The sequence below is a fragment of the Haliotis rufescens genome, unplaced genomic scaffold (genome assembly GCF_023055435.1).
Source record: "Haliotis rufescens isolate VD_foot unplaced genomic scaffold, xgHalRufe1.0.p SCAF_26, whole genome shotgun sequence".
Classification (NCBI taxonomy): domain Eukaryota; kingdom Metazoa; phylum Mollusca; class Gastropoda; order Lepetellida; family Haliotidae; genus Haliotis; species Haliotis rufescens.
Window position 1 is genome coordinate 7,246,090 of NW_025963957.1, and position 24,129 is coordinate 7,270,218.

General features: G+C 40.0%; 1 protein-coding gene across 2 annotated transcripts in view; it reads left to right on the forward strand.

Annotated features, from left to right (window-relative positions):
• Nucleotides 1-16,543: 16,543 nt before the first annotated feature.
• The window catches only part of LOC125383717 (ganglioside GM2 activator-like), a 46,693-nt gene continuing 39,107 nt past the window's right edge, over nt 16,544-24,129 (forward strand). For both annotated transcript variants that reach the window (XM_048402504.1, XM_048402502.1), the window contains exons 1-2: nt 16,544-16,708; nt 18,731-18,929. In XM_048402504.1, coding sequence (XP_048258461.1) covers nt 16,618-16,708; nt 18,731-18,929 — 290 coding nt within the window. In that variant the 5' untranslated portion in view covers nt 16,544-16,617. The remainder of the gene's footprint in view (nt 16,709-18,730; nt 18,930-24,129) is intronic.

Here is a 24,129-nt window from a genome sequence, read left to right on the forward strand (position 1 = left end):
CGTTGCATCAGTTTCCTGCGTCTGAACTCTCATCACATTTTGAAACATCCTGCACAGCGCCATGGTAGTCCCATCCGTGGTAATGGAACAAACTTCGAATGGATTCTTGGTGCATTGGATCAACATTCACTGGAATAATAAACTTGGATAAAATATTGAAAGTGTTGAAAAATATGAGCAGTGAACAAACATAAAAACGACCTGACAAAATTTCCTTATTTTAGATACCCATTAGAAATCGTTAGAATTTGCAAGAGCTCATTATATGAAAAACATATTTTTCCATATTGACAAACAAGCAATCTTAATAATCTATTCAGTTGCAGGTATGGTCTGTGTGATCAATAATAACTACTACAACTCTATCTGTAAATTACTGCAGCTGCAACGCCGTGTTCCTCGATTGAACATAGGTACCTTTGGATAATGAAGTTATATAAAACGGTAAATTGTTACAAGTACAGTAGTATGCATAACGATGCACCACATGTTTTTTAGATCGAGACACGTTGGTTACTATTAATAGCAGGATCGGCCAATTTTCCCTTATATGTGACACATTTACTGCGCAAACTGTCATATCACAAAATCTCTTGATAGATCAAATCTGTTATGCGTGTCAACACCCAAGGAAGGTAACTCTTAATCTCGCTTATTCTAATAGTCCGGTCATTACAGCACTTGACTCTCACACATTTCGTCTCTCACACATTTCATTACATCAAGACCAGCTTTCGTGTGAAGATCACGTATCACCCCGCATTCCCTGCCTAGGACCAACTCGGAAGCTTGACCACTGTCGCCGCTGGGTGGATATATTATCATCACTGACGTTTGCTATCACCACTGTAATTTTGTATTTGATACTGGCCACTGCCATCATATTATATATTGCTTTTGAATGTTGGACAATTGCTCAATTGTATTCTGCCATTGTTATTGTTGTGCAGTAAATTGTGTTGATTTGTTAACCTAGTTAATGTTGTAATGCATTGTTGATTATATGTCATTTGTTGTTTATTTGTTGGTTTCGCAAAAAATATTTTACATTGAGATTACTTAGTTTACTAATTCTTTCAATCTGGGAATCGACACATAACAAGACAAATAAACACAGACACACACATAAAAATACAGACACACGCACACACATATATACACACATAATTAACACAAAATAAAAAAAGCGACAAAACCCTTTCCATATCCAATTGAAATATTTGCGAGTCGATTGTACGATTCCGACAATATCATGAGCACGTGTTAATGAATCACTTTCAAATAGTGATTATACCAGGTGTTTGCGAAAAGGTGGGCGTTTCCTGCCCCTCAGGCGACACCGGTCACAAACACATGCACAGGGAAGTCAATTGTTCACCTGAAGAAACACATGTCTACCATAACACTTTATGGAAGCTTTACTGAGGCCTTGAAGGTTATAAACCTAATCAAACAACTTCTGAGCAAGAGTTGTATGACGCTCTTTAAAATCTGGGTAGAAATGGCATGCGCGATAGTATCTCAAAAGTGAAACGTAAACACCAAAGGCTGAAGCTGCTGGAGTTGCTCGACATGAAGTGAGAGTTGACTATTGGAAAGTTGAAGTCATCCCTCTTGTCACTCTGACACCCTCATACATAGATCTAAATGTGAAACAGATGAGACGGTGTCACTGGTCTCCTTTATTTCTAGTCCATGTGGGTAAGCCATTTGATGGGAATTGGCTATTTGATTGTTATTGAACGAAATCGATATACCGGATGCTTAAGTTAAACTTCTTGGCCAACTTACCTTACAAGAAGGGGTGCACAATTGGTGCCCATGGAGATGCCCACTTCTTGCCTAAATGTCTTAGAACCTCTGAATACGTGTCTGCATCTGTGTTCACCACGTTTTGTAATAAAAACCTCGTCAAGGAATGAAGAAACCAATAAAAATAAGAACTATTAACTTTTGGCTTGACTCGAAAAGCTATTATGTACTTAATTCAAAAGCTCCCTTTAAATGAGTACAAAGAGATACATATTGCCGTGAAGATTCCGGGTTAGAATTGGTCTTCAGCAACTCATGGTTGTCGTAAGGGGACTAAAGGGATCGGGTGGTCAGACTCGCAATTGGTTGATGCATGTTATCGATCATAATTGCGTGAATCGATGCTCATGTTGTCAATCACTGGATTGTCTCGTCCAGACTTAATTACTTACAGATCGCCGTCATATAGCTGGAATATTGTTGAGTGCAGCGTTAAACAACAAACAAACGAAGAAACAATTACATACGTGTGTGCTGATGTGCTACTATTTGCAGAGTTTAAACTACTTTTGTTTACACAAACGAGTCTGACAAACACTCTCCAGTCTCCAAAAGGACACAGAACCTTATAACAGATAAACCTGATCACATCACTAACGTCATACATCCAAATCAAACAAGTCAGAAAAACAACTTAAGCATACGCTAATATCAACTGAGACCTTAACTGTTACGAATACCAGATGGTAAGGATAAATAGCTCAGTTGACGTAATCGTGCACGTGATTCCTGAGGTTGCTGTCGATGGTTCAGACTAGAATGTTAGTAGTTGAAAAAAGCCCAGGGTGCCGTTGTACAAAACAACCTTTACTGAGGTTGAACTTAGTTACGAAGGTTAATCTAAAAGTAACCTTAACAAAAAGTTACGCCCGTTGCACAAAACTACCTTTGGACAACCTTAATGTCGACAAGATACTTAGCGGTAACCTTAACTAAGGTTGAACTCTTTAGTGTGAGTGACTCAATTATGTCCGTAGTTACAGTTGAGAGTTATCTCCCCTGCTCGCATCTGCAGACGACTAATATTGCTACTTCAACATGACACAGTCGTCTACCAGTGCACAGAAACGGTGTCGGCAATCAAACTTTACACCAAGTGACCTGACACTCTTGGCCGATGAAGTTAAGTGTCACATCCATGTTTTATTCGGCTCATTTTCTGCAACAATCACCAATCAATCCAAAATAAGGGAGTTTGAGTCAATAATGCGATATAAGGTCCCAGTCTTTCAGTATCTGAAGCTGCATGGTGCGATCTTGGAAAACACGCTGTTACCTCAAACTTCTCTCAGTTGCCACACACATCAACAAGAAAGTTGAAATTCAATGAAATATCAACCTTAGCCACGCTAAGGTTGGGTCTGACCAACCTTAAGTTTTCACCTTAACTAAGGCTACCTTAGCGTAAGGCAGTTTCATGCAACAGAGGGATCAACCTTAGTAAAGGCCTAAGGTTAAAACTTATAGGGGAAGTGTACACGCAAAAATCACTTTCTTTCTTTTTCTAAACAAAACGCAATTTTAGAATTAGTTAGTATCTGTGTTTGAAAATATAAACTCATTTGTTTTACAGTGACAGTAGGAAGCTCACAATAGTGTGAAAATGATATGCCGTTATGAGGCCTTCGTTTTTCGAGCTAAACAGGCCTGAGTTATCCCCCTTAGATTATGGCGTAATTGGTGCCAATTCAACTGGGTCCCTGTCTATTCTCAACGCAAAAGATATCAAGTACCTACGACACACACCGGCGCAGTGGTGACTCAGCATAACACTATGCTGGCTGGCATCTGAGACGCTAGAATCACACACCTACACCACCTACACCACGTGAAGCGGCTCTAACAAAGCATGATGACGTCATAATGTTTATCAATTGGCACCAATGACGTCATATTGCAAGGGGCATAAGCCAAGGTGTTTTTGTTATGGGAATAGAACACTTGAAAAATGTGAAAAATATAAATCGTTTTAATGAAAAAAATATGTTAATTAATTGTGATATTTTTATATTTTTGTCTATGACACTACTAGGTTAACACTTTTAATGTGGAAAAAGTACAAGAAAAATAGGTCCATTTCCGTGTGAACTTGCCCTTTAAGGATATAAGTTAACCTTAGTGCTAAGGTTGTTTTGTACAACGACACCCAGAACACACAGGATATGATACGTATTAAAACATATCCCAATGGTACGAATTAAATGTATTACTATAATCTATATTTATAAATATTATAATCGGAAAAGAGATTTGTAGGGAGAAGCTGGAAACAAAAGCAATCAAAAGTGTTACTGAATATCAAATATGATGTTAATTCTTTTTAATTATAGGAAAATGAGCATTTGCAAAGAAAAAAACAACTTTATTAGCCAAGGACTGTAATTGGGGATAAAAAGACGCAGTAAAAGTATGGTAACTGTCAGGAATGAGATGGACAGATCTTAGTAACGTTGTACCCATGTCATAGCTACATGATCAACAGTGTAAGTCAATATCTGGTGTAGGCACCCCGTACACGGATCACATCTAAGGAGATGGATGTGTTGCCATTCCTGATGCAATGTGTATGTCAATTCATGGGAGGGTCTACCGGGGTGTGTGTGTCATGTTTATCAAAATGAGGCACAAGAAAACCTAATATGGTATCAAGGTACTTTTATCCATTTAATGTCCCCTAACTGTGCCCAAATCAGGTTTACAATTATCAGAGGAGCAACATCCCCCACATTGAGCCCCCAACATATGCCATCCTGGATGTTACGTTGATGATAAGTTTATCTGTTAGCTTCCAGACATCCTACCGTAAGTATGGTGCATTAAAAACCGACTCTCGTCAGACCAATCAATCCTCATCCATGACCTCAAGTTCCAGTGTGGATATGCCAGTGATGACAAAAGGCAGTGCAAGTTGTATTTGGACCCTGGCCTCTCTGGCACTGGTCTTCCGTGGACGTCCTGACCTCAGCAATCCCTCACATGTCCAGTCAATGTGTGTTTTCTAATGAGTCAGTTGATTACAGTATGCTTAATGTTCAACAGGGTGGCAATAGCCCGACATGACATGCCAGTTTGGCGCATGACAATAATTTGCCATCTTTGATTTTCTGGGACAGAACCCTGAGGCATTTCAGTCACAAGAGAGTCTTCCAAATTGGTAGAAATTTCATTCAAAATTAATAGCAGTAAAGACGCATGAACTTTCTGTCATCAAACATGAATTTCTCTTTAGAGACCCCTGAGGTATGTATACGGCTCGCATGAACGCACCCACAAGGTTGGGCAGTTAAGGTGCAGGCAGATGATGTGTCAACACACAGTGCACCATTTGAACATCTCTTCACTGAAAATGAACTCAAAATATGGTAATGCGATACTTTTGACGTGGTGTATACATGATTTGAGTGGAGTTTCGAGCTCAGATATACAAGTATTGAGGGTACTTCGGATGAGTGAGTTTCAGCAACAAGACGTTCATCAGGTTGCAGGCGTCATATCATTTATTGGACATCAAACGATGCTGAGAGAGAAAAGGGTGTGTTTTCAAGAGTTGTGTGAATCACTAAGGTCAGCTATATTCACGACGACGACTCGCTTCCCGAAAAACTGTCAAAATCCGAAATCCATCACGCCACGCACAAAAAAGATCTTTGCATGATGCACGTGCAGTGGAGGCGTTGCATTTTGTAATTACCTAGTGACCATGGATGGGTCACATTTCCTAAATTCCAACATGGATCGTTTCTTAGAATAATCGAATGTGATTTACGATATCCAATACTTTGTTTTGCCAGTGTGTTACAATCATATAGGTGTTGAGATTAAAAAGTTAGCAGACAGGGGGGTGGGGGGATATAGCTGATAACATTGACATTACATACTAGTGGATGCTTTACCATGGACTGAATGAAAAGGCAATACAGGTACATGTTTGATTAAAGTTTGCGCAAACCCATATAACAATACATACTACAAGTTAGTGATAGGTATTGCCCATATATTGCGATACAAAGTCGTGTTTTGCGATACGTACCACAATATATTGCCCAAACCAAATGTTTTCAACTTCTGAGAAAAAATAAAGAAATTCTTCTGTTTTAAGACTTTTTTTTTTTATATTTGGGTAAAAACAAACGTTCTTTTTGACTAGAAAAGACACATTATCATCATGGAGTATTATTTAGCACCAACTCATTTCAAAAGTCAAAATGATATATTTCTGTGTGACTAGTCAAATGCAAACTGAGTTATAATTGTCTATATGTGTCAATTGAATTGCCAACTAATGACATAATGAATGAAGTAATATTAAAAACAACAATCCAATTAATAATCAAATACAAATGCAAATTGCACAAGATCTTTGTGATATTCATCTGAATCTGATGAACCTTACATGTATATTGTCTACAACTACAAGTGTTAGACTTATAGCACTTTGATGCCATCTTGTTTTATTTGCCATTCTAATTAATAAACATATTAGGCAGTAATCTAACAATGAGTGTTATAGAAACATTAATAACAACCATGAACAAACTGCAACTTAATTACATGTTCAGTAATCAGGTTCACTGAAATGTCAACTCAATTGAGAAAATCTTGATATAGAAAATTATGAATATCACAATCATCAATGGACTCAATGCATAAAGTTTCAAACAGTTTCACTTTCAGCCAGAAGTTGCAAAGTAAAAAGTAGAAATACCTATCACTCTTAACTAAACAATTATAACAACATTGCTTAACATTGAACTTGAACAATAAAATATGTCTACTATTGAACAGCAGACTTAACAGTTAGCAAAGTCATTTAAGTCAAGTTTGAAGCATTTCACTTCTAATCTTCTGATTGGTAGTTTGTACTCTACTTTAAGTTCTTCTTAAGAAATATGAGCATGTCTACATGCTTTGCTTTTAGGTTTTCTCTTTGATGTGATACAATGTCTCCTGCAGTCGAAAACACTCTTTCCGATGGGACACTAGTTGCAGGGATACAAAGGTATCTTTTAGCCATTTTTGCCAGTCTTGGATACATGTCGGCATGATTTTTCCACCACAAAAGAGGATCTTCGTTGAGAGTGATATGCTTTTCTTCTCTGTACCTTCCAACTTCCTGCTGAGCCATTTCAATAGGGGACTTGGCGGGTTCACAACTTGTTATGAAAACATCTCCTAGAAGATTCATGAGAGAAGAATCTGCAGGCTGGTTGTCTCTCTTGACTTTTGCTGGTGTAGCACATTCATCACTCGATCCAGATGAATTATGGGATGTGGATGCACTGGATTCATCCTTCACCATGGACTTAGGTAACAGAGGAAGCTCAGGAAGGTTTGGTGGAGTTGGACCAACAGCTGTGTCTTGTGGTTCTTGCTTTATCCTTATCAATGTGCATTTTGATTCATCTTCTGTTATTTTGCTGTAAACAGCAAATTTGTCCATATCTGTTAGGTAAGGCAGCTCCTTAAACTAAACCTAGGGTCTAGGGCACAGACGATACTGAGGAACTCATCTTGTGTGTTATATCTGCCCTTAAGATCATTTGACAGTATGGATTTCATTTCCTTCACAGAAGCTGTGTCATCTTCAATAGGAGAAAGAATGTTAGTGAGTAGCTGGTGGCAGAGAGGCTCCACGAGAGATACTGTAGGTGTACTCTCCTTGCACAACATAGTTGTTATTTGCTTCAGTGGCCCTAAAAACTTGACTAACTCCTCAGCATAAGTAAGCTCTTCTTCTGTAGGGAAAGAAAGATCACTGGTACTGGACTTGAATTTTGCAATGTCCTTGCTCATCATAACAGTGATAACTGCCACTCGCATCTCAAGAAACCTTGCAACCATTTCAAAAGAACTATTCCATCTAGTTTGGACATCAATTTTCAGCTTATGACTGGGCAAATTCAAAAGAACAGCTTTTTGTGTGAGAATGCTTGTTGCCATTGGGCTCCTGTGGAAAAATGCGACGATTCTTCTAATTTTAGCGATAACGTTGGATGTACGCTTCACCTTGAGAGATTTGTGCACTGCAAGATTCAATGTATGCACTAAACATGGTACATGGGATGATCCAAACAGATTTACTGCCTTTATCATGTTAGCTGCATTGTCCGTGACTACAGTGGGAAGAGGTGTTGTTGGAAGTTTCCATTCGTCCACTGCATCTGTCAGAACACCAGCAACAGCTTCGCCTGGAACAAAGTAGGAATCTATAATGCCATAATATAAAATAAAAATAAAAAGCCTCCCTCCCTCCCTCATCAATATTTTGAAAAAAGTGCCAGAGAACCAAGTAATTAACTTCATGCGGCCTAATTGAAACATTCTAATTCTAAATATAACAATTTTGTGGACTAAAACTAATTAAATCGTCAGTTAGCATTGTTCACATATTATAAAACAAAAATTCATGAATCTTTAACTAGTGGTTAATTAATGTCGATAAAAAAATATGTATTTGGTACCTGTGTTGCTATTCAATGGTCTGGTCGGTAGCACATAATTTTCCAACTTCCAATCTTCTGTTATGTGGGTTGATGTGATGGTAGTGTAGTTATCTGTAGCATATGATGTACATCCATCTGTAGTCAATGACACCTACAAAAATACAATTAAAACATTCTGAAATATAAAGATGACTAAAGTACATTCATATTTCTAAAAAATACTGCTTTTAAAACTGATAAAGATTATAAATTATACAATTATTTATAAGTTTGTTAGATATTTAGGCCTTAGTACATTCATAAATCATATTTCTAAAAAAAACTGCTTTTAAAACTGATAAAAATGATAAATTATACAATTATTTAAAAGTTTGTTAGATATTTAGGCCTAATAATGTTACCTGCTCTGCATTTTCCAAGTGCAATGATATGTCTTGATACATCTTGTGAATGATAACTTCGGAGAACTGTTTTCTCGATGGCATCCTGTACCGAGGATCAAGACAGGTGACTAGATCTCTGAACTCTGTTGAATCAACACTACTGTATGGACGTATGTACTTCTTAGTACTTGCAAATAAATTGATGATGGTAGGTTGAGATGGGGATTGTTTTGCATTCGATCTCGTTTCTTCAATAGAATCAATACGAGTTTGAGAAAACATCGTTGTTGATGGGCCTATCTTTCCCGCCAAAGTCGGATGGTGTCCTAGAAAGATGCGTTGTCAAGTTTGTTGTTCCGCCGGCGTATTTCACAAATGATGTACATTTTCTGCAAACAGCAACATTTTCTGCGATTGTTTGATCGATTGTACGCTTTTTCAACCCGAAATGCTGCCACACATCGGATTTACCGCGAGTATTTCTCACGACTTCCCAGTCGTGATCCGCCATTTTGTTACCATGGATACGGCGAGATCTCGTAGCATATCGCGTTATTGTATAGGAAGGGACGTAACTCTAATCGAACGTGACATCAGCTTTATCGATCGCCTTTGAAACAACGAATTAAAACACGAAATTCAAATCGGTAATACTTTTTTTAAATGGCCGCAATTTATTGCGATATTGAAACTGTATCGCAATACGTATTGGACACGAAGCCACATCGCGGTTAACCGGTATACCGGTTATACCGCGCACCTCTACTACAAATAAATAAAGTGATAAAAGGGTGTAAGTTTTACACTGTGATAAAAGCAACGACCTCAGATTTCTTGGTTGCCATCAGCCACTACACCGACCCCTGCCACTTCCTGAACACCTTCAAAAATCAGGGCAGCTGTCCGCCCCTGCTGACTGCCCCTTCAGCCCCGACAAGCTCGACATGCCCCCTTCCAAGTTTACCGTCACTGGCATCAGTGATGCCTGGAAGTTTGCTTTGGAGGATGTAAGTGAAATCTATTAACCAAATGATGTGATTGATTTCACTAATATTTCACAAAAAAGGAATCAGTTGTACAGGTGAAAAACGATCTTGGCATGATCGTTTTGACATAATTATTGACAAATCCTGTCTGTAAGGGTGTTCTTCAAGGACCAAACACTGAAAAAAGTTAAAGAAAGTGAATAACTTTTTGGTGGTATTTCTTTTCTTCCATTTGACGTCACAGTTCCATGATTTAACAAAGGTTTCATGTATTCAAATATTCAAATAGTAACATTTTTCTATCCTAACGTTTATTTCAGGGCGAGTTTCACGTAAAGATCACCATGAACGACAAGCAAACTAACCAACTTCGTGGCTGTGTGGAGACCTATCTGACTATTGATGTGTAAATATCAGATCCAGAAATGAGTACAGTTAGATATCTATACGTGAGTATTTGATCATTGAAAGTAACGACAATAAATAACAAAATATGTGTTTCTGTCCATGTAGAAAAGTCCTTGACTAATGACAATTATTCCTTGATATTTACTTTATATAATTGCGTTTGTGCCAACGATATAGTGTGTGAAAATTACACAAACACACACATATAATTTGTTTGTTTGTTTGTTTGTTGCTTAACGCTGCACTCCAGCTTCCCATATTCCAGCTATGTGACGGCGGTCTGTAAATACTCGAGGCTTGACCAGAAAATCTTGTGACTGACATCATGAGCATCAATCCACGCAATTTGGATCGATGACATGCATCAATCAAATCAGCGAGCCTGACCACCCGATCCCGTTAGTCGCCTCTAACGACAAGCAACACACACATACACACACATACAATAGAGAAAGGTTTGACTGTTGTAACGGATGCTGGTATCAAACAGGTGATCAACAGCTGGGTAGGACATGGTTGTATAAGATTACATGTACACGTGGCTAACACATTTGGACAAACAGTTATTAAATTATTTAAAATGTTTAATTTGTAATGTAATACATGCAAATCAACCCAGTCAGAAAAAAACAACTAAAGTAAACTCATGTTATTTTCCCTTATCATCAAATGGAACCTGCACAGGTGGATAATTAAGATTCTCTTGTATTGACGTTATATATTTATATAACAATATTGACAATAGTCAAACTAACTTTCTCGGTAACCTTGCCTTGTCACGATGACCAAATTAAAAAATAAATAGGTCAGGTGACGTAATCGCGCACATGCTCTCTGTAGCATTGAACAAAACGTGTGGCATACAAAGAAATGTTGTCACATAATGTTTAATCCAACCATTATTAACAGTAAACGAGGCCCAGTGTGGAAAGCCACAAACGACCCCAAACCGATACTCACCATCCCAAGCCACAAGTATCCCACCACAAACCCCACCCTCCAGTACCTGTGCCAGTAATACTTTTCAACTGACGAACATATATAAATTGATACTGTGAAAAATAAAACCCAGCTTTGTGTACTGTAACCAAAACTTATTTTAACCTTACCTAACAATGTCAACTTAACCTGCTCTATGTTGTCCTACACATCACTGTCAAGTCTCATGTTAACAAATACTACCAGTTGCCAAGTTTGCTAAGCTTTGAAAACCCTAGTTTGTGCGTCAAGATCCATGACGAAATGCTTTTGCTTTTGTTTGTACATACCAGTTGCTCACATGGTAACCTGATGGCATGGATACCTCCTTTCACACCTGCTCTACTAAGTCTCCAACGTGACTTTCATTGCTTTGGGACTGAGAACACCATGACAGTACAGCCTGGGTAGAACCTCTGACCAAATGTTTACTTTACTATGATAAAACTGATCCCAAATAAAGAATGCTATAAACTCTGTGATTCAGCTAACCAATCCGCTGGTTTACCAAGTGTTACACGGCAGTGTATTTTATTGTTTAACAGTGATTGTTACTGTGTCAGTCAAGGTGGGGGTTGTAGAAACCCTACCTGTTAAAAGGTGTAGACTTGCTTATTGGGAATAATTTGGCGGGGAGGAGACATTTGGCTGATTGTTTGTCTTGAGCCTAACATTTCGGAAAGTACTGAAAATCTTGAAAAATAAATTCCGTGTATTTTTCCTTTGTGTGTTGTTACTCGTGCTATGGTTAAGCAAATAACATGACAAAACCCTTTCCATATTCAATGAAAATCTCTGCATAAAGCAGAGTCGATTGTACAATTCCCACCGGTAGCACCCGTCACCTAAAAACACGTGAACAAGCGGCACAAGTCAATATAGGGAATTGCATCGGACATGGGTCAAATTTGGAAATGTCCTCCACATTTCTACCATAAAATCTTTTGAAAGCTTTTCTCAAAGTTCCTCTGAGAATGATTCCAGTTATCATTTGGCTGGGACTTTCACGGATCATTTTGATGACCTGTCTAAATGTTCGAGGGAGAGTACTTAAATTCTGATGACAGTTTGGCTGTTAAGGAACCAGTTCTGGGTAGAGATCATTTAATTAAATCAGAGAGGGAAAATTCAACAAAGTTCCAGTTTGCTATTATTTCAAGGACACTGTTTTGATGAGGAAATGGAGGCCTGCTGATCAAATTGTTTTCCATCAAGTTGTTCTTCCGTTTTCAAATCGAAAACAAGTTTTGAGTGACAAACTTGTGACAAAATTATGTCTTATTTCATTTGTCCTAATTCAATATACCTTCTCAGGACAAAATGAAAGTACATTGTGACCTAAAAGTCTCAAGAGAGACGTTTCAGTCCTGGCAATCACTGATCAATGTACCACGGTCTGTATGTTATTGACAGAAAAGTCAGTGATTCTGACTATGTTGTACAAACACCAGACGGTCGTTAAAAGACTTCTTCATATCAATATGATCAGAAAGTATCATGAAAGAAATCACAATGCGCCTAATCAGTGTGATGCCACAGTTTCTCCTTTGCATATTGCATCAGATTGTGATACTGATGTGAATTGTGACTTTGTCAAGTGTGATGACATTGCGGACTATGCTAGGCGTATGCTAGACAATTCAGCTAACTCTGGATACTAAGTTAAACCTTTTAAATTCTGAGCAAAAGGCTGAAGTATCAGAGTTAATTGTTTGCTCACTTGTTCACGGATGTGCCTGACCGTACAGATTTAGTGTGTCATGATGTAGATGATGATGATGCTGTGCCTATGAAACAACATCCCTACCAATCCAGCTTGAAGCTTATTTAAGTATAACACTGATGACAGACTTTTGTTGTCTTTGCAAGAATGTGATTTAGACAACATGCATATCAAAGGCAAAGACAGCGGTATTGCGGATGGATTATCCTGAGTTGATTTAATGTGATCAGTTTAGAACCAAGGTGCATTATTAGGATACTTGGAGGATGTATTCGTTGTAGCTGAATCATGATATAATTCCATTGAGGTCCATCTATGTCATGCCCCTTACCAAACCAGTGGATTCACAGTCCCAACTGCGTTAGATCTAGATGGATTCTTAGTTTAAGCAGGGCTTGTCTGTGTGCCCAATATAACCTACTATCTATTCATATAAATAAACGGTTCAACGTTGACAAAGGGAACATAGAAACAGACAGGTGTGTAACCTCGTGCCTGCAATTCGCTACACATGTCATGTAGCTGGTTACATAGCCATGATACACTGTGCACAGGTTATTTGGGGCCTATTGCTGGTAAGAAGAGTAAACGTTCGACCACTGTCTCTCCCCCTGCTGTATTGTGTCAACAGGAACACATATCCGCAGCTGTTGTTGCAGCACCGATCCGATGAGTGGGACTTATAGGGCCCATACCTAAAATATTGTTAGATTGTGATACCATTGCAGAATACGGATATCCTGTTCATAAGTTCATACGTCTGTTCATACGTCATAAGTCAGAACCATTAGGCCTTGCAGCTAAATACTTGAACTTTCATCAGTGTCTGTCCCAGATGGAACTGGTTGGATGCTGAACCGAGTGGAGAGCATCGCTGTGCTTGATGTTTGTTTTCACAGTTGGAGCAGATGTCGCAAAATGTGCACCTTTGTCGATATCACTGGCTTTGGTTGAACTGATTGCATGTGAGGACAAGACGTAGGAACTGACCGTGAAATGAGCTTCCATACTTTGATTGATCACCGTGTTTGCACGAAAATGAACTTGGACTTTCCTAGATATATGGGGTGTGCACATACGACATCTACAAGATTCCTCTTGCCCTGCACGCGTGGCCCAGTTGCAAAGGCGCCGCGATTCGCCGTGCAGAGTTGCGTCCTTTGGGGCACGCCAGAAACCTATGATTGTGGGTTCGAATCCCGGTTCGCCCCGATTATGTTTCTAGGTTTGTCAGCACCATACCCGTGCTCGTGGGTTTCACCGAAGTGGTAAACGCCTGAGACCTGCATCACTTCGGGCTTTCCCCCCACATCAAGCTGACACGCCACAGTAAGCTGGAATACTATTAAAAGCGACATTAAAGCCAACTCACTCACTCACAAACTCAGTTTTGCCCTCATAGGTTTGCTGGATTGTGTGCCTGACATAATCTGAATTGTTCAACTTACACTCTGACGGACAGGAGCTTGATATTCATGGTATTCATATACAGTAAACGGACACGTTCATAGCGAACAGACGGATATAACGAACTGTTTTTATTAGTTGAAAATTATCAAGTGTGTTTCAGTGATATAATGCCTATCTATGTGTAAACTAAACAGATTGCAGTCAACATTTAGAAGAGTTTGTGTAGATACTGTAAATCATGAAATGAATGCGGCAAGAATATATCAGTAAAAATGATAAGAAAGCTAGTCCTATGATTAATTATTTGAAGAAGAGTACCGCTTGAGTTCGGGAAAACGCTGGAAACAATGTATTTATCTATTATTTTGCTTGTACTAACTTACCACTTCAATATATGGGATAGTTTTATATCTCTTGAACTACTTTTAGAGACGCTTCATCTTGATGCCTTGAGAACAATATGTCGTGCAACACGTGGTGCAAGCCACTGGTCTACAGCCTTTTAGGAAAACAAGAGAAGCCAAGAAACTATGTTTATATTACAAAATGATAAATCCGAATCTAATCCGGTCATAAAGTGGGTAAGTGGTGAGTGGTATATACAAAGAACATAACCCCCAAACAGTATTCAATGTCACAGTACTGCAACTGTCTGAAGAGCACTGAAAACATCATCCATCAACATTTCGCATATCTAAGGTGTCATCCAAGATGGGAACCCAGGAACTTCAGCCTGCAAGGTCTCCACCATGTAATAACTCAGACGAAACAAAGTTTATATATGTTTGGTAACGGGTAATGAGGCGTAGGTTCATCATTGCATCAATTCAATGTAAACACCCAACATTTTCTGCACCTAAGACATTTCGGAGTTGTATCTTACAATCAAACTTATTAACAAATCCGAAACAACATTTACAAGAACAATTTTATGTTTTCAACATACGATCCATGATCCTTAGGAAACAGGCGTAAAATATATCTGATTGGTGTACAAGTAAAGTCTATTTGCCTACAGAGTACTGGCATTCTCGTCCACGTGGATCCTACGAATTTTCTCAGGCTGTCTATCGAGGATTGTGGCATATGAAGGTCGCTGTGTGTGATGGTTTGGTTTGGTTTGCTCGAACGGGTCATCACCAGGATAGCATCTGCGATCATTTATATAAAGTCTGTCAGCTGTAAGACTTGCCTTTAGACCTCGTCGTTTAGCTTCCTTGAAGACGCATCGTGTGTTCCCTGTTCATCATGTTACAGTATTATCATTCTGTTGTCATTACTTAACCTATTCATGTTAATCTCTCTCATGTTTGCAATTGTTTTTACTGTTAATCCTCCAACTACTATATATATTCTGGACCTTGTTCATTAATTCAGTCTTGCTTGACAACGGCATAAGGATCTATAACAAAACGTCGCCTTTAAGTAAAAAAAGAAGTTGTTATCCATTAATTGTGCCTACTTTGAAATCGGTTTCAGATTGCAACTTTGGCTGTCAGCAGCATCCCTGGGTTATGTCTGATTAGCGCTGTAAGGCTTGACTGTAAGGAATCGATAACGGGAGCATAAAAAAACGACAACGACATCTAGGTGTACGTCACTTTGCTGCCACGTCACTGAACTTCACGCCTGACATGGTCAATCAAAAGTTGAGATTACAAGGATCGGCTGTTAGTCCACTTCGCAGATGAGTGCAGGTTTCTTGACAGCATCGAAGCAATGATGGCTGTCAGCCTGTTCATCGACGTAGGATGGAGCGTTAACCAGACGTTCAACGTTCTGCATCCCGTAATGCGGGGAACCATCACTGCACATCACATGACCTCTCAGGTGGTGTTCGCTAGAAATGTGAACAGGTACACCGTACCGTGATTAACTTATCCGTTAACCCTCAAGCCCCCCCCCCCCCCGTTCCCTCAGATCCATGGACGTCACATCACTTTACATCAGTGTGGGATAAAAGCAGCGCCGGTTACTTCCAAGCCAACCAGGGAAGTTGGTCCAGCTACGTACGATAGGCCTCTGTTTTAATGTTTCACTGACATCAATATATTGTTTTGTTTCAATGTCGTTCTTTGTTTGTGTTGCTTTATTATTTCCCATGATAGTCATGATCAGTCATGTAGCGGAATTTTAAAAAAAGTATATCAGGCAACAGAGTATGTAATCTACCATATGTTGATCCCAGAGTGGCGGATTGACGTCTCAGGTTTACAACTAAGGTATTACAACTGAATGCTTCCCAAAGCAGATACTATTTAATATATAATATAATATAATAACCAGTGCATCTGTGAACTAGATGTGATTAAGACGTCAGTGATGTATTCAGAACGTGTCAACTCGGGCAGCCTGGTCCGACGACCCCCTGGTATCGCCCCTACGGTCACGGGGGTGGACTCTCCCTCGCTATCGGAGTGTATATACAGGTTGCCAGTCAGTGTCTGGCTCTACTCGGTCAGCTAAGGTTTATCATGTTGCTGTTGGTCGTAGCTCTCATCGTTCCTGCCCTGGGGGCCCGCACAGGATTCACAGACACCGGCACTATAGAGTGGAGGGACTGTGGTATGTAAAGTGCGTGAGCGACTTCATATTTTCTCGTCGCAACGTCAGCAATATATAATATATCAATGATCGTCGGTTCGTTTCCAAGATTTGCCCTGAGTACGATTCTTGTTGTGTCAGCTGCATATCCATGTCCTGAGTGATGACGTCTTAAACCTGCAGACCTTACACGCCTAAAACCTGCAGACCTTCGAGGCTTCCCTTACACGCCTAAAACCTGCAGACCTTCGAGGCTTCCCTTACACGCCTAAAACCTGCAGACCTTTGAGGCTTCCCTCCCAGGTCTAAAACCTGCAGACCTTCGAGGCTCCCCTTCCACCTAAAAACTACAGACCTTTGAGGCTTCGAGGCTTCCCTCCCACGTCTAAAACCTACAGACCTTCGAGGCTTCTCTCCCACGTCTAAAACCTACTGACATTTGAGGCTTCCCTCCCACGTCAAGCTGACATACCGTCATATAATTGAAATAGTATTTAAAGGGACGTTAAACTTTCTTCACTCAGAAATATTGTGGACGCTGACCATATGTTTTGAGTGAGTGAGTTGGGTTTAACACCGCTTTTAACAGTATTCCAGTTAGATCACGGCATGTCAGCTTAGTGTGGGGGGAAAGCCCGAAGTTATGCAGGTCTCAGGCGTTTACCACTTCGGTGAAACCCACGAGCACGGGTATGGTGCTGACAAACCTAGAAACATAATCGTGGCGAACCGGGATTCGAACAAAAAAACCATAGGTTTCTGGCGTGACCAAGGGACGCAACTCTGCACAGCGAATCGCGGCGCCTTAGACGACTGGGCCACCCGTGCCCCCATATGTTTTGAAAAAACAGCATATTATCATCGAGATGATAAAGAAACTCATCAACGAACATATATATACAACCCCGTAATTGATTGTGTTTTACTGTTAGAAATCATTAACAATAAAATTGATCATATCTGTATCAAATAGTCAGAATCTATTGAAATCACACAGATGAAATCTTTGATTTAACCGCTTCGATTATGTGAACATGTCTACGTCTGTTTGAGCCTACATGCCGTAAAGCATGTCTCGATATGTTATGTGTACATGCCTGAGTCCAACTGAATCTATATGCTTCAAGGCATGCCTCGATATGTTATGTGTACATGCCTGAGTCCAACTGAATCTATATGCTTCAAGGCATGCCTCGACATGTTATGTGTACATGCCTGAGTCCAACTGAATCTATATGCTTCAAGGCATGGATCGATATGTTATGTGTACATGCCTGAGTCTATCTGAGTCTATATGCTTCAAGGCATGCCTCGATATGTTATGTGTACATGCCTGAGTCTATCTGAGTCTATATGCTTCAAGGCATGCCTCGATATGTTATGTGTACATGCCTGAGTCCAACTGAATCTATATGCTTCAAGGCATGCCTCGATATGTTATGTGTACATGCCTGAGTCCAACTGAATCTATATGCTTCAAGGCATGGATCGATATGTTATGTGTACATGCCTGAGTCTATCTGAGTCTATATGCTTCAAGGCATGCCTCGATATGTTATGTGTACATGCCTGAGTCCATCTGAGTCTATATGCTTCAAGGCATGCCTCGATATGTTATGTGTACATGCCTGAGTCCAACTGAATCTATTTGCTTCAAGGCATGCCTCGATATGTTATGTGTACATGCCTGAGTCCATCTGAGTCTATATGCTTCAAGGCATGCCTCGATATGTTATGTGTACATGCCTGAGTCCATCTGAGTCTATATGCTTCAAGGCATGCCCCGATATGTTATGTGTACATGCCTGAGTCCATCTGAGTCTATATGCTTCAAGGCATGCCTCGATATGGTATGTGTACATACCTGAGTCCATCTGAGTCTATATGCTTCAATGTATGCCTCGATATGTTATGTGGTCATGTCTATCTTGAGTAGCTGCATGCAATCTATACAAATTACTTACAACGACAAATGTTTAAACCATCCTTGTTTTCCTTGATTCTGAAAAAGATATAATTATGTTATTTGTGTCTCCATGTCAGGTGTTGGCGACTCCTGGGTTTCTGTGAAGCAGTTCGACATCAGCCCCACTCCCCTCAAGCTTCCCGGAGATATAACTGTGTCCTTTGATGGAACTATCAGCCACGATATCGCTGACCAGATCACACTGGACGTTCTCATGGAGAAGAAGCTGCTCGGGACTTTCATAATGGTGCCCTGCCAGATTAATGTCGGCACATGGTAAGTGTTGAGCAAGTCAGATGTTTGAACATGGTAAGTGTTGAGCAAGTCAGATGTCGGCATATGGTAAGTGTTGAGTAAGTCTGATGTCGGCACATGGTAAGTGTTGAGTAAGTCTGATGTCGGCACATGGTAAGTGTTGAGTAAGTCTGATGTGGGCACATGGTAAGTGTTGAGCAAGTCAGATGTCGGCACATGGTAAGTGTTGAGCAAGTCAGATGTCGGCTCATGTAAGTGTTGAGCAAGTCAGATGTCGGCTCATGTAAGTGTTGAGCAAGTCAGATGTCGGCACATGGTAAGTGCTGAGTAAGTCTGATGTCGGCTCATGGTAAGTGATACGCAAGTCAGATGTTTGCACATGGTAAGTGTTGAGTAAGTCTGATGTCGGCACATGGTAAGTGTTGAGCAAGTCAGATGTTGGAACATGGTATGGGTTGAGTAAGTCAGATGTTGGCACATGGTTATTAATGAGTGAGTGAATGTATTTGACGCTGTTTTGAGCGGTGTTTCAGTAACAACATGGCGTGCACAGCGAATTTCGGCGCCTTAGACGACTGTGTGGAACGAGTGTTTAGAATTGTAATGGGGAATAGAGAGCAACAGTGTCAGATGAGTAGTTTAGTACAAGTTATGTAGAGCCCTGTTGTCACCGTAGTGGCATCCCAGTATACAGAGGAGGGTATGTCGCCCTGCTGGAGATGAGGACCAAGAGGATAGCAATGTTGAAGACACAGTTTAAGAAAGTGACAGCATACCTCTGCAGGAATTAGGTCTTTTGAGAAAATGATAGACGATATATTATAGCCGTGCCAGAACGCATATCAAGCATCTTACACATACGCCAACAAATACACAATGGGCGGAAACATGTTCTCGTACTTTGAAACTCGCACATACATTATGCGAGTGGAGTTTCCAGCTGAGACTAACATGTGGTGTTGTTGTTGCATTAAGGGTTTAAGAGGTCGCCTTCTGCCTAATCAGTTTCGGCTGACCTGTCCCTCTTTGGCACTCCTGTGTGTGACTAGGGTATATATCTATTGTGAGTTTGGTATTCATGTCATTTCTGTTTTTGTATTGATATGATTTCTATTTCCGTCTATTGATATAATTTCATTTTATCTTTGGCTGCTCTGTTTATATACGTCCATCTCTCAGAAATAGAGTTAGTTTGGCCTTCGCTATTGCATCTCTTGGCTTTAGGAGATCTATGACAGATAGCGGATCTAACTGCAATTCACATACCAATGAACTGAGCCGAATCTCCAGATGAGGCTAAAGTGAATTGAGAAAGTTACCATGTCAGATTAAAAAGGGGTGAATTGAGTTTTTACTGTTAAAATTGAAATGGATACTTGGGGATGCGTTACAATGAAAGTGTATACTAGTGGATGCGTTACAATGAAAGTGTATACTAGTGAGTGCGTTACAATGGAAGTGTATACTAGGAGATGCGTTACAATGTAAGCGTATACTAGTGGATGCGTTACAATGAAAGTGTATACTAGGAGATGCGTTACAATGGAAGTGTATTCTAGGAGATGCGTGACAATGGAAGTGTATACCAGTGAATGCGTTACAATGGAAGTGTATACTTGTGGATGCGTTACAATATAAGCGTATACTAGTGGATGCCTTACAATGAAAGCGTATACAAGGAGATGCGTTACAATGGAAGTGTATACCAGTGAATGCGTTACAATGGAAATGTATACAAGGAGATGCGTTACAATGGAAATGTATACCAGTGAATGCGTTACAATGGAAGCGTATACTAGGGGATGCGTTACAATGAAAGTGTATACTAGGGGATGCGTTACAGTAGAAGTGTATACTAGGAGATGAGCTACAATGAAAATGTATACTAGGGGATGAGCTGCAATGGAAGTGTATACTAGTGGATGCGTTACAATGGAAGTGTATACTAGTGGATGCGTTACAATGAAAGCGTATACTAGTGGATGCGTTACAATGAAAGTGTATACTGGTGGATGCGTTACAATTGAAGTGTATACTAGTGGATGCGTAACAATGAAAGCGTAACTAGTGGATGCGTTGCAATGAAAGTGTATACAAGTGAATGCGTTACAGTGGAAGCGTATACTAGGAGATGCGTTACAATGAAAGTGTATACTAGTGAATGCGTTCCAATGGAAGTGTATACTAGTGGATGCGTTATAATGTAAGCATATACTAGTGGATGCGTTAAAATCAAAGTGTATACTAGTGAATGCGTTACAATGGAAGTAACACGTCCCATTTTAATTCTGGAAACCCAAAAGTCCAGAAACTCTACGGTCTTTGCCGACTCTCGGTCAAAGGTATTTACAAAATTAAACATGCTGTTTTCATGGGAACATACCAAGGAAGACAAAATGAAAAAAAATTTGTTAAAAAACTCAATATTTACACTATCTCGCCCATGGGCCTGCCTTTACTCAAAACTCATGTTTTTGTTTCGCAAATACATTAAATGCAGTCATTCAAGTATCATGACACAAAATGTAACTCATTTTAACTTAATTCAACTATTTTATAGCGATATTGAAATATTTCGCCCATGGGCGAGAAAAAGGTTTGGCCCATGGGCGAGAATATGTTCCTTTACTTAAAACTCATGTTTTTGTTTCGCAAATAAACTGAAGTACAAAAGAAAGTACACACCCCACTATTCTGACAGTAAAAGAAGACAGGGCAAACTTTATTGTGATTGTAATGTTTAATGCCATTGTTGAGTCATTTTCAAACATGTTTAGAATGGATTTAAAGATTTGAGGCCACATAAAACTTTTCAGTTGACAATAACGTCCATAGGCGGTCACTCATCAAAAATCACACTTGTAGAAATGATGACAGTCCCAGGTATGAAGGCCATGCGAGTGGTCTCAGTACCTCGTTTGACCCCCATTTGAGTTAATGCAAGCCAGGACACGCCTTCTCATGGAAAAGGTCAACCGTCGGATGACGTCATTAGGGATCCGCTGCCACTCTTCTCGCAGAGCCTGTTCCAGCTGTGGTATGGTGGTTGGTGGCTGTGCACGTCGTCGCAACTGTCTACCGAGATGGTCCCACAGGTGTTCAATGGGTGACAAGTCCGGAGAGCGTGACGGCCAAGGCAAAAGCTGAATGTTCTGACGGTTCAGGAAGTCCATAGTGAGTCTAGCGGTGTGTGGTCGGGCGTTATCTTGCTGAAAAAGAAACCCCTGCCTTTGCCCCTGCATGAAGGGGATCACCACCGGCTGTAACACTTGGTCCCTGTACCTCTGGGCTGTCAGGGTCTGGTGGAGAATGACCAAATCCGTCTTCTGTTCGCCGCAAATGCCTCCCCAAACCATAACGCTGCCTCCGCCAAAAGGATGAACTTGTTGGACACATGCTCCAGCCAGTCGCTCGCCTCTACGTCGGTAGACTCTCACTCTACCGTCAGCATGGTAGAGGTTGAATCGACTTTCATCGGTAAAGAGGACTCGTGACCAGTCACGACGTTGCCAGCGTCTGACTCTTCTTTCCCAGCGAAGACGTCTGATACGGTGTTGAGCGGTCAAGGTCATCCCACGGAATGGTCGATAAGCCCGGATACCGGCAGCTCGTAGTCGTCTCATGACTGTGTTCCTGCTGATGTGGTGACCTAACGCTGTCGACGCTGTTGATGCCATGGTGAGGAACCTGTTGCACAGGTGTAATGTGCGTATGTACCGGTCTTCTGCAGGGGTCGTCACTCTCGGTCTTCCTCTTCTTGGGCGGTCGGATGTCTGGCCAGTCTGGTTGACACGACGAAGGAGTCTGATAATGGTTTGCCTGGTGCAGCCAAGGGTCCTTGCGATGTGACTGTTCGACGCCCCCACTTGGGACATTCCCACGGCTCTCTCTCGCTCCGCTGCTGTTAAACGTGGCATTTGTCTTGTGTTTTTTTCGTTGAATGTGTAATGAACGATAGAATCCACTGCCTTTTTATACTGTTTCTACGCATATTGCACGTGCAAATAGAGAAAATTGCCATTTTCACAATGTGTGCTTTTGTTGCCTATCATAATGTCAAGGTTACGTTTCTGCGATATGCTCTCAATGGTGTTGTTCATTACATTACGATAGCGCCAAAAATGTAACAACTTTTTCAACCATATGCGTAATATATGATATTTTAGGGGTGTGTACTTTCTTTTGTACTTCAGTTTACATTAAATGTATTCATTCAAGTATCAAGACACAAAATGTAACTCATTTTAACTTAATTCAACTATTTTATAGCGATATTGAAATATTTCGCCCATGGGCGAGAAAAAGGTTTGGCCCATGGGCGAGAATATTTTCCCTCACTCAAAACCTATGTTTTTGTTTCGCAAACACATGCAGGTGTTCTTACCATTTTCATGGCACATAATGTTACTCAATTTTACTTAATTCAACTATGTTATAGCGTTATTGAAATATTTCACCGATGGGCGAGAAAAGGTTTGGCCCATGGGCAGGCGCATGGGCGAGATTATTTCCCTTTGCTCAAAACTTGTGTTTTAGTGTCGCTTATACATAGTTCTTATAAGTTTCATGTCACATAATTTAACAAATTTTAACTTAATTCAACTTTTTTACGGCGTTATTAAAATATTTCGCCCATGTTTTTGTCAGTCCCTTTAAAGCTTCAACTAACTGTGTGCAAAGTATACTGTATCATGTGAAATATTCTTTATATTATATCATTACATTACTATTTAAAAAGGGCATTTGGTTGGATGTTTCCTTTATAGAAGTTCTACAAATTTCACCTGTTTTACATATTGTAGCGATCTTTAATGAATCCGGCCTTACCTCTCAAAACGTTTTGACAGTTTATGATACGAATTCATGTGCGTGTACTCCAATTCATTGGAGTTATTTTCCACAACATTAACGTTTAGTTAGTTTCTATTTCATTTCCCATTTCATGAATGAATGAATGAATGAATTTCTTTATTTCCTCCAGAGTTGAATCCGAAGATTTTACATGGGCAAGTACATTATTTACAATACATCAATTAAATTACTTGACTATATACAAAGAAATCATGTTATACACTGCTATGAATAAACAATTTACAATGTACATTTTGAGAGCAGTAAGGTATCTAGTAGATATACATAAGGTATTTCTTTAAATTCCATATGAAGTGGCAGAAAGACAGTATGATGCTTTGCCAAGTATCGTAATCAAGTTCGTTTGTCA